At 45.9% G+C, this 18,251-nt stretch overlaps 1 protein-coding gene across 8 annotated transcripts in view; it reads left to right on the top strand.

Annotated features, from left to right (window-relative positions):
* Positions 1-18,251, top strand: part of nvl (nuclear VCP like) — a 181,305-nt gene that overhangs the window by 12,739 nt on the left and 150,315 nt on the right. For 6 of the 8 annotated variants that reach the window (XM_077613087.1, XM_077613083.1, XM_077613082.1 and 3 more), the window contains one exon: positions 7,311-7,378. The exons of the other annotated variants lie outside the window; for them this stretch is intronic. In XM_077613087.1, the coding sequence (XP_077469213.1) occupies positions 7,311-7,378 (68 nt within the window). The remainder of the gene's footprint in view (positions 1-7,310; positions 7,379-18,251) is intronic. 8 annotated transcript variants of the gene reach the window in all.

Genomic DNA, 18,251 nt, shown 5'->3' with positions numbered 1-18,251 from the left:
TAAAGTGAGAATCAAGGGCATCTGCGACAATATTTTCAAAATACAATAACGGATAGGGATATGCATGTACTTTTTGGGGGATTTTGTGAATTGGATCTTTTCCGTATCTCGAGTCACTCATTTGCATATAAAGAATTTGTAACCTGAAAATTTCGTACCTAGAGGCATTCGTAAGTAGAGCTATGACTGTAATTAAAAAAACAAACCAAAACAGTTTCTTGTGATAACGTCTTGGAGTCTGCAACAAATTTGCATGTGGACTATCATCTGCATTTTTCTCCTTAATTTCTTTCTTTCTCCCAACTAGCCCTGTTTAATAATTTTCTAAGAAACAACACTGCGTCACCCTCATTATTTTCATTACACTCCTTTCCTTGTCCTACCCCCTTTTCTAATTTTGTCATTAACAGCCAACATTTCGTTGTCTTCATAATGTTTTTTATCCTTTTTCTTTTTATTTCCTTAACACATTGTATTTATTTTATACTGTATGTTTATTTTTTCTGAATACAGTGGTACCTCGTCATATGACTGCTCGTCATACAAAATGCTCGTCTTACGACGGAAATTTCGATCGAATAATTCGCCCGTGATGCGGTCAAAATTTCGTGATGCGACCAAGCCAGGTGGCCATGGCACTGTCTTTTTTGCATATCTTTCGTGTATAACAATATTTACGAGCACCGGATGAGTTATTCAGACCAGGAAACGCACAACGCACAACGCGCATGCGCGGGGAAAAGAGGGCTTTCTGGGTAATGAAATATACTCGTGCACACAACGCCGACAGGCAATGGTACTCAGAATAAAGTTTTTTGGCTGCTCATAAGAACACCAGGGGCACTGGCTCGCAACAGCATCCCCGGTAGAAACTCTATCATAGGCGCCGTTCGAGGGGATGCGAACACAGATGCTACAAGCTAAAAGGAGCCGCTAGCCAGCGCCCCCGAAGCACCCATGAGCAGCGCAGCGATCGCTGATAAGACTGCTGCTTGTTGGCTGCTCATAAGAACATCAGGGGCACTGGCTCGCAACAGCATCCCCGGTAGCAACTCTATCATAGGCGCCGTTCGAGGGGATGCGACCACAGATGCTACAAGCTAAAAGGAGCTGCTAGCCAGCGCCCCCGAAGCTCCCATGAGCAGCGGAGGATCGCTGATAAAAGACTGCTGCTCGTTGGCTAGTGGTCGTGCGTTATCCGATTGTGAGGACATTTGTGTGCATCATTTTCTGAATATTTTGAAGGGAATAGTACGACAGCAAACAGCCCATCGATAGCGAACGTGAGGGTGGAGTGTTTGTTCCGTTTACGAGTGCGTTGTGTGGAAAAAAAACCTGAAGCCCCCCCCGCCCCTTTTGAATAAGAACACCAGGGGCACTGGCTCGCAACAGCATCCCCGGTAGCAACTCTATCATAGGCGCCGTTCGAGGGGATGCGAACACGGATGCTACAAGCTAAAAGGAGCCGCTAGCCAGCGCCCCCGAAGCTCCCATGAGCAGCGTAGCGATCGCTGATAAGACTGCTGCTCGTTGGCTGCTCATAAGAACATCAGGGGCACTGGCTCGCAACAGCATCCCCGGTAGCAACTCTATCATAGGCGCCGTTCGAGGGGATGCGACCACAGATGCTACAAGCTAAAAGGAGCCGCTAGCCAGCGCCCCCGAAGCTCCCATGAGCAGCGAAGGATCGCTGATAAAAGACTGCTGCTCGTTGGCAAGTGGTCGTGCGTTATCCGATTGTGAGGACATTTGTGTGCATCATTTTCGGGATATTTTGAAGGGCACGACAGCAAACAGCCCATCGATAGCGAACGTGAGGGTGGAGTGTTTGTTCCGTTTACGAGTGCGTTGTGTGGAAAAAAAACCTGAACCCCCCCGCCCCTTTTGTGCCCCTCTCCCCTCGGCGAAATCCGCCCAATTTTAGTTAGATTAAACACTTTATTTCTATTAAACCACTAGTTATGTGTTACTTTGTTAATAGATGGGGAATTAGAAGAAATAAAACATTTTTCCAATCCAATATCCTGTTTTTGGTGTTTTTTCAGAGGGCTGGAACGAATTAATTTTTTTTCCATTCATTTCAATGGGAAACGTCCGCTCGAGTTACGAGAACCTCGTCATACGATCTCAGTCTCGGAACGGATTACGCTCGTATGTCGAGGTACCACTGTACTAAGATGAATAGCAAAATCATATATAGTTATCCATAAGTTTAGATATTCCGTTTTTGATGCGCACTGGTTTTCCCGTTTTTTTAGAGTCAGTGTGTTACACTTTGGAGTTTCAAAAAAAAAAAGTTAAAAGTTTCTTGGACACTCGGGTAAAGAGAGGGGCGGAGCTGGAAAGGGTTAGTTAATTATTGGTGAATTGGCTCCGATGGTGGGGACAGATGGCCGTGCAGCCTGGGAGACCCAAATGTTTTTTGAGGGTCTGCTGGGAACGCCTGGAGCGGTGCCGTGTCTGTAGGAGTTTCAATCCCCACCTCTGACAGTTTATCTCATGTCCGGGAAGAGGCGGGGGCATTGAGTCCGAGTGGACCATGTTTTGCACTTCTATTGCTGAGACCGCAGCTGCGGTCGCAAGGTCTGTCGTGGCAGCAATCCCAGAATGCACTTGTGGGCCCCGGTGGTAAGGGATGCCGTCAGGCTGAAAAAGGAGTCCTATTGTGCCCTTTTGGCTCATGGGACTCTGGAGGCAGCTGACGGGTACCGGGTGGCCATGCGGCATGTTGCTCTGGTCATCTCCGAGGCAAAACCCGGGTATAGGAGGAGTTCAGTGAGGCCATGGAGAACGACTTCGGGTGGCTTCAAGGAAATTTTGGTCCACCATCCGACGACTCAGAAGGGGGAAGCAGTGCACCGTCAACACAGTTTACAGTGGGGATGGGGCGCTGCTGACCTCGACTCAGGATGGTTTGAATCGGTGGGCCAAATACTTTGAAGACCTCAATTCCACAGGCGCGCCTTCACATGAGGAAGCAGAGCCGGGGGCCCCTGGAGTGGACTCTCTTATCTCTGGGGTTGAAGTCACCAAGGTGGTTAAAAAGCTCCTCAGGGATGGATGAGATCTGCCCAGAGTTTCTAAAAACTATTGATGTTGTGGGTCTGTCTTGGTTGACACGCCTCTGCAACATTGCGTGAACTTGGAGACAGTGCTTCTGGATTGGCAGACCAGGGTGGTGGTTCCCCTTTTTAAGAAGGGGGACAGGAGGGTGTGTTCCAATTATCGGGGAATAACACTCCTCAGCCTCCCTGAACTGGAGAGGAGGGTCCGCTGAGAGGGAGAATCTCGGATTCAGGACGAGCAGTGTGGTTTTCATCCTGATCGTGGAACAGTAGATAAGCTCTACTTTGGACTTGCAAAAGGCGTTCGACCGTCTCCCCGGTGAGTCTTGTGGGGGTTACTCCGGGAGTATGGGGTTCCGGAACCCCTGTTTCGCGGGGTCCGGTCCCTTTATGACCCCTGTCAGAGTCCGGTCTGCGTAGCTGGCAGTAAGTCGGATCCTTTTCCAGTAGAGGTTGGACTCCGCCAGGGCTTTTCTATGTCAGTGATTCTGTTCTTAACTTTTATGGACAGAATATCCAGGTGCAGCCGTGGCGTTAAAGGGGTGCGGTTTTGTGGCCTCAGTATTGCATCGCTGCTTATTGCAGATGATGTGGTTCTGTTGGCTTCATAAAGCCTTGATCTCCAACTCTCGCTGGAACGTTTTTGCAACCGAGTGTGAAGCAGTCGGGATGAGAATCAGCACCTGCAAATCTGACACCATGGCCCTCAGTCGGAAAAAGGTGCCATGACCCTGTCTGGGTCAGGGATCAGGTCCTTCCCCAGGTGGAGGAGTTTAATTATCTTGGGTCTTGTTTATGAATTAGGGAAGAATGGAACGGGAGATCGACAGGCGGATTGGTGCAGTGTCTGCAGTGATGCAGACTCCACCAGTCTGTCGTGGTGAAGAAGGAGCCGAGTCAAAAGGCGAGGCTCTCTATTTACCGGTCGATCTACGTTCCTACCCTCATCTGTGGTCACGAGCTTTGGGTCATGACCGAAAGAACAAGATACCGGATACAAGTGGCTGAAATGAGTTTCCTCCACAGGATGTCCGGACTCTCTCTTAGAGATAAGATGAGAAGCTCGTTCATCCGGGAGGGGCTCAGACTAGAGCAGCTGCTCTTGATCGAGAGGAACCAGATGAGTTAGCTCGGGCTGATTAGGATGCCCCCTGGATGCCTCCATCTGGAGGTGTTCTGGGCACACCCCACCGGGAGGAGGCCACTCACCCGCCTCGGACACGCTGGAGAGATTATGTCTCCCGGCTGGCCCGGGTACGCCCTGGGATACTCCCGGAAGAGCTGGAGGAAGTTACTAGGAGAGGGAAGTCTGGGCCTCCCTGCTGAAGCTGCTGCCCCAGCGATCCGACTTCGGATAAAGCAGGAGATAATGAGATAAGAGTTTCTAAACTGACTTTTCTGGAACAGGGTGACAATCAATGCCCGTCTTTTGTAAGGAATTTAAGCACCTGCAGGACACTATCGCTCTCTATTAGTTTTATAGACTACTCTGTCTCTCTTACCTAACATTGACTAGTATTCGTAAGATTTTACATCACTGTACTTCAATGTTTACTCACCAGAAGTCAAACTTTGGTTCCCAGGCGCGGAGCCGAGGTCCCAGGGCCATAATTCTGTAGCCACGGTCCGCCTGGATGTCGACTCAGCGTCTGGAGAACCTTGGGTCTGTTGACTTCTTTTAGCTTGAAGTACCATTTAAATTTCGGGTTCACCAATTAGACATTTGCAAGAATGCAAAAACAAACACGCAAAACACTCATTCTGTTGAGGAGAGACCGACCGATCATCCTCTTCCGTCTCTCTTTTTTCGATAGCTCGGTCGATCTGGCTGTCTGAAACGTTCCGAAATGGTGCGGGAGGCATCCCTTGGATTTTTAATTTAGTTTGTAATTTTTATTTATTTAAGTTTTTTTGTATTTTTTGTATAGAATATATTTTGACCCGCATAGGAGTGAATCAGCAATAACCGAAGCGCAAAGTAGCGAGGTGTTAGTGTACATGTATCTACATGTGTGTGTATATGTATGTACAGTCATACCTTGAGACACGAGCTTAATGCGTTCTGGGACTGAGCTCGTATGTCGAATTACTCGTATATCAAATTAACGTTTCCTATAGAAATGAACCAAATAAAAATTAATTTGTTCCCACCCTCTGGAAAAATAACCCACCAAAAAACAGGATATTGCAATGGAAAAACATTTTTATTGGTTGTAATTCACCATCTACTAACAGAGCAACAAATAACTAGTGGTTATGATGTTTAATAATAACATGAGGCATTATTCAATAAAAACCTGGAGTTCGCAAAAGAGCGAGCTAGAGAGAGAGAGAGACTTGACAGATGCGCTCGTAACGTAACATAAACTTTAAATTTAACCCGGAGGCCCTCTGAGAGCCGGGATGGAAGATGGCCCTAACAGGAAAGACCACATGGAATCGACTGTGGCAATGGAAAAGGAAAACGAGCATATCAGAACTCCAGTTAATGAGAAGATCCCCTGAAAGTATACCGTATTTTCACGACTATAAGGCGCGCATAAAAGTCAAAAATTTTCTCCAAAATAGACATGGCGCCTTAAGCGTAGAGCGTAGAGCGCCCTGTGTGAGTGCCGAGCGGCGCTGTGCGGGAGCGCTAGTGGCGGCGCTGACAAACTTATACAGCCAAACCACATAAACAACATGGACGAGGTGCCGCTGACTTTCGACATCCCGATGAACCACACTGTCGAGAGGAAGGGGACCAGGAAGTCGGCTTTTACTGTCGTTCTCGCTTGCCATGCTAATGGGCAGAAGCTCCCACCAATGGTGATCTTCAAGCGAAAGACTCTGCCTAAAGAAAAGTTTCCAGCCGGCGTCATCGTGAAGGTGAATCCAAAGGGCTGGCGAACACAGCTTCACGAAAAGTGGCAGGCAGCGCCGGGCTTCTCGCGCTACGATTTGTCAATGGATCGTTGCCGCCTGGGCGAACGTGTCTGCTTGCACGGTTGTTCGAGCTTTTGCCAAAGCCGGCATAATTTCTAAGGAGCCACATGGAAATTACGGTGACTCTGAGAACGAAGAGGGGGGGCCCGGCTATTTGGAAGGCTCGTTCGGGCAATTGTTCAATTCTGACACAGAAGATGAGGAGTTTGAGGGATTTGAAGGTGATGATGACTTGAGTAAATTGTAAAATGTCCAAATAAAGCACTACCGAACTCAGTTTTGCTTCCGTTGTCTTTTTAAAGCGTGTTTTTAGCGTGTGGGTGTTGCGCGCAAGAACTATATTTCCCAGCAGTCACTGCGCACCGGAACCCGGAAATAAGCTGCTTCCGGTAGCCAGCGCTATTGCGTTTCGATGTTCATCCATATATAATATATATGCGTCTAATGAAATGGTGCGTGCTTTGTGTGTCTAAAATACAGAAATAGCACTCGTTACTGACACTGCGGCGTAAAATACGATGTGCCAAATAGTCGTGAAAATACGGTACTTGCTGGTGGAAAAAGGCGACCACGCACAGGGGACCACAAATGCTCCAGGGGAAGATGAAGTGCGATCAGAAAGGCCAACAGCGACCTTGCAACGCGGCAGCGGGTGAGACAAGAGGGACCAGGAGCCAGGTAGAAAACTACAGTTCCCAAGGAACCAATGTTGCTGAAAGCTGGGAAGGCGCAGAGGAAGAAAACCCCTCGGCGGAGGCTGAGCCCCCACGCAAACACCAATACCCAGCCAACACCATCTCACACAGAATAGAGCCACAAGCAGAGACCAAGAAGCCAGGTGTAAGAAGGAATAAGATCAAATAGCCAAAATCAACGAAGCAGACACATGGCGCGCTTTGACACAGACCTGATCAAAACCCCACCTTTATCGTCGGGAGAGAAAGAATCCCCCTACTTTCTGAGCAACCCATCAAAAGTCTAGGAAGGCAGTACACTGCAGAGCTGTCTGATAAACAAATGGAGAGGACCATCATGAGACAACTTACTGATGGCCTGTCAAGGATTGACCAGAGCCAACTTCCCGTTTTGGTAGTTAGTTCATAGTAGGGATATCCTTATCACATATTTTTGCACCTGAGATTGAGTCCGAGTCACCCAATTTTGAGAATCTGCCGATACCCAGGAAATGTATCAAGTACGGATAAAAAGTTATATCCAACTGTGTTTAGCCAACCCAACTATACTTTTTTTTCACCACTGTGCAAGTTCATTCACAAGGTGTGGAGAACCATAACGTGTTCATTTTAAATTGTTTTTCAGTATTTGGCTTCTAACAGTAGTTATGTGGATCTCAGCGCCATAGCCCTGGACCTTCAAAAACAGTACAGGTAAGTTAATCAGATTGATTGACAATGGGTGAGGTTATATGCACAAGATTGATCAAATTTCCAGGGACGATCTATGCTAATTTGAATAGCCCTTAAGTAAGCCAAGACGTATGTATGCATGGCGATGGGTGAGTCAGAGATACATCAAAGATTTATGTTGAAGTGATGAAAACGCCCAGCGTAAGTTTAGTTTTCTTCTTCATTGGTGGATTTTCTCGCATATTAGCCACCTCTGCGCATAAGCGTTCCCCTAAAATTGCCTTAAAATCATTGAATTTTACAAATTCTCGTGTAAGACACCCCCTGATTCACAATTTTCACCTCCATATCAGTGTTTTTAATAAGGAGTACAAATGTGTTACTTTGAAGGGAAAATCTTAAGAAAATCATTGCACGTGGTATTTCTGAAATACTGTATGAATCGAAAGGATCGTCTGCTGGGTTGCACATTCAGAAAGGGTGTTGCCTGCACGTAGACAAATTCAAAAAGGAAGCGGTCTAGTTTTCACCAAGTCTCTGGGTGCAAAAATAGCATGAGATACACATAACTCAGGTATCAAGGCTGTTATTTTAATGATCGCCCACAAGACCTTTCGTTCAGCCTTAACAACTATTGAGATGTGCTGACATGGTAAACACTATGTACACGTGTATCAAGGCTACTCATGTCTGGCCAGTCAGAGCCCGTTTAACTACGGTAAGATGGTGGCCCCCTGAGCGAGGAATGGCAGGCACAAGTAAGTGAGTTTTTCACGTTTTATGCAAGATACGTAATTTTTTCTTGAATTTCATTCATAGACGTCAAAATCAGGGCTGCCAACTACTCCTGAATTCACGGAGTTTATCCGGAAATGCACCGCAAATTCCGAGACTCCGGACAACCTCCCTAAACTCTGGAAATCCAACCAAATTGTTTTTTTAAGCAACCATTTCGGAAAAGTACCAAATTTCCAGTTTAAATGCTTTGAAATTCACACCATCGCTACGACTTCCGCCATCTTGACTCAACTGCACTGTAAACCGGAAGAATTCGGTAACATGAGTCCATTGTGAATCATCCGAGTCACAAGTTCTGACAAATGATTCGTCTTGTGCGACAATCGATTCTGAATCGATTGCATAGGTACCCTCTATCGCAGAGGTGGGCAATCTGGCCCTCGAGGGCTACTGTGGGTGCAGGCTTTTGTTCCAACCGATCCAACACAGACAGTTTAACCAATTAGATTTCTGGTGAAACAAGAAGCACCCGACTGCAATCCACTGAATGTATTTCTAACCAGATTGGTGAAAAGGTTTCCACTTAGGGGTTGGAAGGAAAACCTGCACCAACTGCGGCCCTTTGTGGAATTAATTGCCCAGGTCTGCTCTATCGCTTGAACATTTTCGTTTTTTTCTTTAGGGAAGTATGTATTATTAAGGCTGACTAAACCACCAGTCTTTTGTTTTGAATAAAATCCTATCATTTCCGGGTTTGTTCTAAAGCAGTGGTTCTTAACTTTGGGTTCGGTGAGTCGGTCTTTGGGGTTCGGTGGAGCCTCTGCCGCAGAGGACAAGACGCATTGACTCATCTCTGTTCAAGATAACCTTCCCCTTTGACCATTAGTGGCTGCAGATGATCACATGACATTGCTTGGCCAATCAGTGCTGCGAGGAATTTATATATCTTGAAATTGAAAAAAAATCTTATTTACAACCAAAAGACAATTGTTGCGCTATTAAAATAAAATCTCTTTTGAAAAATGGGTTGGATGAGAAAGGAAAATCTCAGTTACACGCATAGCACAGCAAACGTGTATACAATAATGTACAGATATGATATGAGAAGCAATTCAGCAGTTCAAATCAATCAAACCAAAGCGTCAGGATACCAAAACAAAGTAGCACACTATCAGTTTGAGGAATATGTCGAAATAGAATTGTCTTTCTTGGGGACCCTGAAAAGTGAAAGAAAACATGAATATTCTGGAGAGAGCTACGGTTAAAATGAAGTGTAGTTGCGGCGAAGCACCATTGGAATGAGACGGTCAATCGCAGGTGGATCGGAGTGGTTGTTCAACGACGTTATACATGCAGTCTCGATGTTGAAGCGAGGCAATGTTGGAAGGAGACGGTGAAACGCAAGTAGATGCAGATCCGATTGTCCAACGATGTTTCACATGCAGTATTGAAGCAAAGCATTTGTTTTAGTCATTGTTCTCCGTCACCATCCTGACATGTTTCCGATGCCGGTCGACATCTCGCAAAATTTCGGACGTACCTCGTTGTCCCTCGTAGTCTGTGACGTCCCTCATAGTCCCATGAAGTAGGTGTGCAAACCTGTGGGTGTATCTGAGCACTTGCTATCAGTATCTGCTGTGAAAATGATTTATTTTTTATGGTTTGATTTAATCTGTAGTGTTTTAACATGACTGAAATATCAGTACTCTATACCATTCAGATACTGAGAGCAATGTAGATTGGTTATGGTGGCATGGGCTTGAAATGTTAAAAATATTAATAAAAGAAAAAAGATACAAATAAAGAATAAATAGTAAAACAATTAAGGGGATCACTCAGTTGATCGTCCTGCTCCGGTAGCAGAGCGCTGCACTGTTTCATTTCCGGCTGTCCATCAACAGACTGGCCTTGTTCTCGACGTTTCCATTGTTTTTTAGCCCATGTGTACCCATGTGTGGTAAGAAGGGACCTCATTGTAGTGCAATGTCTTTGCAAACACATCTTTTGAGCACAATTTGAAGAATGCAGTTAGTGTGGTCTCTCTTGGTCCCTTGGCCACCTTAGTTGCATTTTCATTCGAGAAAAATACTTGCTGCTGGTTTTGAAAGTGAATGGCAAGTTTTTCAATGGCAGGATTTCTGTCATGAATTTCAAAGCTGAATGTTCGATGACATGACTCATGGGACCCAAACCAACGTCCAACTTGGAAAAATTTTGGCTCGTCTCTAGAATGCTTGGCGTCTAATGTGAATGCAGCAGTGTCAGACCCCTTATTGACATATTTTCATATATATTTTACACTTCACAGAATGGCAGAACCCGACATTAATGTGGGCATCAAAAACACTCAACAAAAGTGGACAATACGACCCATCTGTTATCATTCTCATCATTATTAAGCTTTGCTGTGAAGCCTCCATCTGCTGGCCGATGACGTCTGTACCATCAGTCTCGGATTGAGTTTCGCAAATAAATTGGCATGGACATCACTTAGTGCAGGTTGTCGCAGAGCGGATGTTGTTTCCGACCAGTGCCACATGGACCATGTACCATATGAGAATTAACTTGGATAGAAAGGTGTCTATCCACCGAAGGATCAGGATATTCTGCTGATATAATGTTGTCAATATCAGTTGAGCTTTTTTTTTCTGTTAGCCAGATGAGGATATGAGCATGGGGATTTTCTCGCTTTTGCCATTCCACTGTACGTGTCAGCGCAAACTGGACCAAAAATTTCAGAGTTTAATCAGATCCATTAGTTTTCAGCAGTTTCAGTCGAAATACTCTAGCAGTAACATCAGGGCAATCCATTGCAGTTAAACCTTTTACAAGTTCGCTTGTGATTTCAACCCATTTTGGACTTGTCGTGAACGTTATAAAAAGATCCGGTCTACCGAAATGCCGAACAATTGCCATAGCATCTTGAGGTTTTTCATGCATATAATGTGGATTACCTGTAAAAGTTTCCGGGTTGAAAGAACCTTTCCAAGGTCTTCCGGATTAACGTCTTCGATCACGGCATCACAAAGGTTAAAATAACTATCGTGCATAAATTCCTTTTGGTTTGCCCTAATGAACCCCAAACGCTCTTATTCTATCTTTGCGTACATGACAGTCACAAACTGAACGAACAGGTCTCCAGATCGGTGTAGATGATTGGAACAATTGTCTCTAACCATAAAGTAGTATGAGTAATAACGCATGGCTGTAACGTTCTTCATTTATACAACAGATGGATTTATGGGATAATGTTGTGGAATTCCAAAATGGTATCCATCCTCCCCTTATGGAAACAGCAAAGGGTACTGAAGGGGATCGTAGGCTCTATTTGTTTCAACTAACGACCACTTTCACGGTGGTTGATAACAATATCTTGTTTATTTTGTGGGTCACCCAACACAATAATTGCCACCTCATTGCATGATGATGCATTGTAACCCCCGGCGTGGTGTCCCAACGGTTGCTTGTCGGCATTAATGACAACACGAAAGTCTTCTGTTGTTGCTGATTCCAGTGCGTACTTGAGGCTTCGGACATACAGTGGGGCAAATAAGCATTTAGTCAACCACCAATTGTGCAAGTTATCCTACTTGAAGAGATAAGAGAGGCCTGTAATTGTCAACATGGGTAAACTTCAACCATGAGAGACAGAATGTGAAAAAACCCCCCCAGAAAATCATACTGTTTAATTTTTAAAGAATTTATTGTTCAAATCACGGTGGAAAATAAGTATTTGGTCAATACCAAAAGTACATCTCAATACTTTATGCACCCTTTGTTGGCAATAACCGGGCAAAGCGTTTTCTGTAACTCTTCACAAGCTTTTCACACACTTGCTGGTATTTTGGCCAATTCCTCTATCCCGATCTCCGCTAGAGCAGTGATGTTTTGAGGCTGTCGTTGGGCAACACATACTTTCAACTCCCTCCACAGATTTTCTCTGGGGTTGAGATCTGGAGACTGGATAGGCCACTCCAGGACCTAGAAATGCTTCTTACGAAGCAACTCCTTTGTTGCCCTGGCTGTGTGTTTGGGATAATTGTCATGCAGAAAGACCAAGCCATGTCTCATCTTCAATGTGCTTGCTGATGGAATGAGATTTTCACTCAAAATCTCTTGATACATGGCCCCATTTATTTTTTTCTTTACACAGAACAGTCGTCCTGGCCCCTTTGCAGAAAAACAGCCCTGAAGCATGATGTTTCCACCCCCATGCTTCACAGTGTGTATGGTGTTCTTTGAATGCAATTCAGTATTCTTTCTCCTCCAAACACGAGAACCTGTTTCTACCAAAAAGTTCTATTTTGGTTTCATCTGACAATTTTGGTTTTTTACTGACCATGACAACTTGCAGTCCTCTTCTGGATCATCCAAATGCTCTCTAGCGAACCGCAGACGGGCCTGGATGTGTACTGGCTTCATCAGGGGGACACGTCTGTCAGTGCAGGATTTGAGTCCCTGGCGGCGCATTGTGTTAATAATAATAATCGGACATAGGCCCTGTCGTCATCATCAACAACAAAAGCCTATCATCACACCCAGAAACTGCGTATGACGAAATTGGTAGTGCTTCTCCATAAGGTGCGGTTACTCGGCAAAAGACCTAAATAAGTGATGGTTACGGACTTGTAATTTGGCATTATGCTGTTATGGAAACAGGTCACGTACCTCTCACTGTCTTTCACTTACCTCCAGTCAGCTAGTAGGAGGCAGATCACCACCCAAACATCTTTTCATATTACCTCAGAAAGGAATGTGTGTTGTGTTACCGCAAATTTAGAGTCCTGATGGATGTGGGGAAAAACTGTCCTTAAACCTATTTTTCCGTACTTTGTGGGACCTATAGCGTCTGCCAGAGGGCAGCAGCTGGAAGAGATTGTGACCAGGGTGGTATGGGTCCCCTATGATGTTCCTGGCTCTGCTGAGGTAACGAGGGTTGGCAATGTCTTCCAGTGAGAGCAGAGAGCAGCCGACAATCCTCTGGGCAGTGTTAATCACTTTCTGCATGGCCTTTTTTTCTGCCGCCGTGCTTCCAGCGTACCACACTGTGATGCAGTATGCCAGGATGCTCTCTACAGTGGTTCTATAGAAGGTTATCAGAAGCTTGGTGTCCAAGTTGTTCCTCCTAAGTACCCTGAGGAAATGGAGTCGTTTCTGAGCCTTCTTCACTACTGCCGTGAGCTTTGTAGACCATGAGAGCTTATCCGTGATGTGGACCCCCTGGAATTTAAAGGACTGGACCCTGTCTACACATACTCCATTTATGAGGAGTGGGGCCAGATCTGTGCCATGTTTGCGAAAGTCCAGGATTATTTATTTAGTTTTCGTGGTGTTCAGTGTGAGATTGTTCACCAAGCACCACGAAGACAGTTTGTTGACCTCATCTCTGTAGGCCGACTCATCCCCTCCTGAGATGAGTCCGACCACAGTGGTCTCGTCAGCGAATTTGATGATGGCGTTAGACTGGTGGGTGGGTGTGCAGTCGTATGTGTACAGGGAGTACAGAAGAGGATTCAGTACACAGCCTTGAGGGGAGCCAGTGCTCAGTGTAATGGAGAAAGAGATGTGGGGAGCAAGTCTAACAGTTTGTGGTCGGTTGGTCAAGAAGTTCCTGATCCAGCAGCAGATTGAAGAGGATAGTCCAAGGTGGGAGAGTTTGTCAGTCAGAATGTCCGGTTTTATGGTGTTGAAGGCTGAGCTATAGTCAATGAAGAGCATCCTCACGTAGTTCCCATGGTGTTCCAGGTGGCTCAGTGCTGTATGTAGAGCAATGGCAATAGCATCCTCAGTGGACCTGTTTGCTCTATAAGCAAACTGGTGAGGGTCAACTGAGGGAGGGATTGTATCCCTGATGTGGCGGGCGACCAACTTTTCAAAGCACTTCATGATCCCAGGCGTAAGTGCAACAGGCCTGTAATCATTCAGGCTGTCTAAGGTTGGCTTTTTAGGGACAGGGATAATGGTGGCAGATTTCAGGCACTGATGGGATGATGGATTGTTGCAAGGAACAATGGAAAATATTTGTGAAAACCCCCGTCAGCTGGTCAGCACAGGCTTTGAGCACCTTCCCGGGTACTCCGTCAGGGCCAGCAGCCTTCCTGGTGTTCACAGACCGCATTACCAGTCTCACTTCCTGTTCCCGGAACTTCAGTGTATTGCTGCAGAGTGGTGGTGGGGTTGTTGAGACTGGGTCTGATTTGTCAGTCTCAAAGCGGGCAAAGAAACGGTTCAATTCCTCCGCTAGTGAGGCATCTCTGTTAACAGACATATTATTGTTATTGTAGTTGGTAATATGTCGTATTCCTTGCCACATCTTCTTTGGGTTATTTTCTGTGAAGTGCTCCTCAATTTTCTTAGTATATGCTGCCTTGGTCTTTTTAATGCCTCTTTTCAGCTCAGCTCTGGCAGCTCTATATTTTAACTTGTCCCCTAATCTAAAGGCGGTGTTACGGCATTTGATGAGTGCCTGTGTCTCATTTGTCATCCAGGGTTTTTGGTTAGGAAAAACCTGTATATGTTTATTTATAGTGTTTTTTTATGTAAGAAAGTACAGAGTCCGTGTAGTCCTGGAGGTTGTCGTGTACGAAAAGTTCCCAGTTGGTGCGGGAAAAACAGTCCTGCAGCTGAGAAAGTGCGTCCTCGGACCACGTTTTTATTATCTTTATTTGTGGCGTTGTTTGCCTCCGGAGTAGAGTTTAATTGGGGGTGAGAGATAGGCAGAGGTCATCTGATCCAGCTAGGTGAGGGAGGGAAGTGGCTTTATAAGCATGTTTGATGTTAGAATAGACATGGTCAAGAGTTTTGTCTCCTCTAGTATTACAATTTACGTATTGAATAAACTTAGGTAGAACAGTCTTTAAACACGCTTTGTTGAAATCACCAGCGACAATAAAAACGCCATTGGGGTGGTCAAGCTGTTCTTTGTTTACAGCCATTAGCAGGAGGTTAAGTGCCGTGTTAACGTTAGCATTTGGAGGTATATAGATCGCTGTAACTATTACGACGTTAGCTCTCTCGGTAGATAATTGGGCCTACACCATATTGCCAATAGCTCCAAATCCGGGGAACAGTGAGTGTCAATGATCCTAGTGTCACAACACCATTCATTATGTATAAACATGCACAGTCCTCCTCCTTTGCTTTTGCCTGTTAATTCTTTTGAACGATCATTCCGAAAAAGCGTTCGGCTAGCTAGCGATACCGCAGCGCCGGGGATATGCGGGTGTAGCGACGTTTCTGTGATGAGAATAATGTTACAGATCCTAACTAAGCTGTTGGTAGCAATTCGAAGTTCCAACTCATCCATTTTGTGGGTGATGGATCGGGCGTTGGTCAAAAAGATACTAGGAAGCGGTGCTCGGTGTGGTTGTTGTTTCAGCTTAGCAGCAAGGCCCGCCCGGCATCCGCGCTTCTGCTTCCTGTCTCTTCGCCGCCTTCGACATGCTTTGAGTGGGCTGGCTATCCACGGAGTTCCCGGAGGTCTCGAGATGTCCTCGGGGATATCGTAGGTCTGTTGGTAGTTTGTTGTGAAATCGAATATATCGCATCTTCCGATAGTGATTAAATCCTGGCGACTGTAGGATAACGAACGACACCGAACTACAAAGCATAGAGCCGCTGCGTCAGTGCGTGCCGCCATCTTGGAATCAATATCTACTGATAGTAGCCTTTGTTACTGTGGTCCCAGCTCTCTGTAGGTCATTCACTGGGTCCCCTCGTGTGGTTCTGGGATTTTTGATCACCGTTCTTGTTATCATTTTGACACCACGGGGTGAGATCTTGCATGGAGCCCCAGCTCGAGGGAGATTATCAGTGCTCTTGTATGTCTTCCATTAGTGACAATCAGTGATGGCGGCGCGCACTGACGCTGCGGCTCTAAGCTCTCCAGTTCGGTGTCGTTCGTTATCTTACAGTCGCCAGGATTTACTCACTATCCGAAGGATATGCGATACATCCGATTTCTTAACACACTCTCCGGGATCTCCGTGGCTAGCCAGCCCACCAAAAGCACGTCGAAGGCGGCGAAGGGACAGAAAACAGAAGCGTGGATGCCGGGCGGGCTTTGCTGCTAAGCTGAAACAACAACCACACCGAGCGCCGCTTCCCAGTATCCTTTTGACCAACGCCCGATCCATCACCCACAAAATGGATGAGTTGGAACTTCGTATTGCTACCAACAGCTTTGTTAGAAACTGTAATATTATTATCATCACAGAAACGTGGCTACACCCGCTTATCCCCGACGCTGCGGTATCGCTAGCTAGCCGAACGCTTTTTCGAAACGACCGTTCAAAAGTATTAACAGGCAAAAGCAAGGGAGGAGGACTGTGCATGTATATACATAATGAATGGTGTGGTGACAGTAAAATTATTGACACTCACTGTTCCCCGGATTTAGAGTTATTAGCAATACGATGTAGGCCCTATTATCTACCAAGAGAGCTAAACGTCGTCATAGCAACGGCTATCTATATACCTCCGAATGCTAACGTTAACACGGCACTTAACCTCCTGCTAACGGCTATAAACAAACAACAGCTTGACCACCCCGATGGCGTTTTTATTGTCGCTGGTGATTTCAACAAGGCGTGTTTAAAGACTGTTTTACCTAAGTTTATTCAATACGTAAATTGTAATACTAGAGGAGACAAAACTCTGGACCATGTCTATTCTAACATTAAACATGCTTATAAAGCCACTTCCCTCCCTCACCTAGCTGGATCAGATCACCTCTGCCTATCTCTCACCCCCGCTTACACTCCACTCCGGAGGCAAACAACGCCACAAATAAAGATAATAAAAACTTGGGGGAACTTATTGTACACGACAACCTCCAGGACTACACGGACTCTGTACTTTCTTACATAAAAAACTGCATTGACAACGTCACTACAGATAAACGAATACGGGTTTTTCCGAACCAAAAACCCTGGATGACCAATGAGACACAGGCACTCATCAAAGGCCGTAACTCCGCCTTTAGATCAGGGGACAAGATAAAATATCGCGCTGCCAGAGCTGAGCTGAAAAGAGGCATTAAAAAGGCCAAGGCAGCATATACCAAAAAAATTGAGGAGCACTTCACAGAAAATAACCCAAAGAAGATGTGGCAAGGAATACGACATATTACCAACTACAATAACAATAATATGTCTGTTAATGCAGATGCCTCACTAGCGGAGGAATTGAACCGTTTCTTTGCCCGCTTTGAGACTGACAAATCAGACCCAGTCTCAACACCCCCACCACCACCCGGCAGCAATACACTGACGTTCCGGGAACAGGAAGTGAGACTGGTAATGCGGTCCGTGAACACCAGGAAGGCTGCTGGCCCAGACGGAGTACCTGGGAAGGTGCTCAAAGCCTGTGCTGACCAGCTGGCTGGAGTCTTCACAAATATTTTCAATTGTTCCCTGCAACTATCCATCATTCCATCTTGTCTGAAATCTGCCACCATTATCCCTGTCCCCAAAAAGCCAACCATTGGCAGCATGAATGATTATAGGCCTGTTGCCCTCACGCCTGTGATCATGAAGTGCTTTGAAAAGTTGGTAGCCCGCCATATCAGGAATACAATCTCTCCCTCAATTGACCCTCACCAGTTTGCTTATAGAGCAAACAGGTCCACTGATGATGCTATTGCCATTGCTCTTCATACAGCACTGAGCCACCTGGAACACCCTGGGAACTACGTGAGGATGCTCTTCATTGACTATAGCTCAGCCTTCAATACCATAAAACCGGACATTCTGACTGACAAACTCTCCCACCTTGGACTATCCTCTTCAATCTGCTGCTGGATAAAGGACTTCTTGACCAACCGACCACAGACTGTTAGACTTGGTCCCCACCTCTCTTCCTCCATTACACTAAGCACTGGCTCCCCTCAAGGCTGTGTACTGAGTCCTCTTCTGTACTCCCTGTACACCTACGACTGCACACCCACCCACCAGTCTAACACCATCATCAAATTCGCTGACGACACCACTGTGGTCGGACTCATCTCAGGAGGGGATGAGTCGGCTTACAGAGATGAGGTCAACAATTTGTCTTCGTGGTGCTCGGTGAACAATCTCACACTGAACACCACGAAAACTAAAGAAATCATCCTGGACTTTCGCAAACACGGCACAGATCTGGCCCCACTCCCCATAAA

Source organism: Stigmatopora argus, chromosome 11 (genome assembly GCF_051989625.1).
Source record: "Stigmatopora argus isolate UIUO_Sarg chromosome 11, RoL_Sarg_1.0, whole genome shotgun sequence".
Classification (NCBI taxonomy): domain Eukaryota; kingdom Metazoa; phylum Chordata; class Actinopteri; order Syngnathiformes; family Syngnathidae; genus Stigmatopora; species Stigmatopora argus.
The sequence above is the reverse complement of the archived record's forward strand: the minus strand, read 5'-3'. Positions and strand labels throughout refer to the sequence as shown.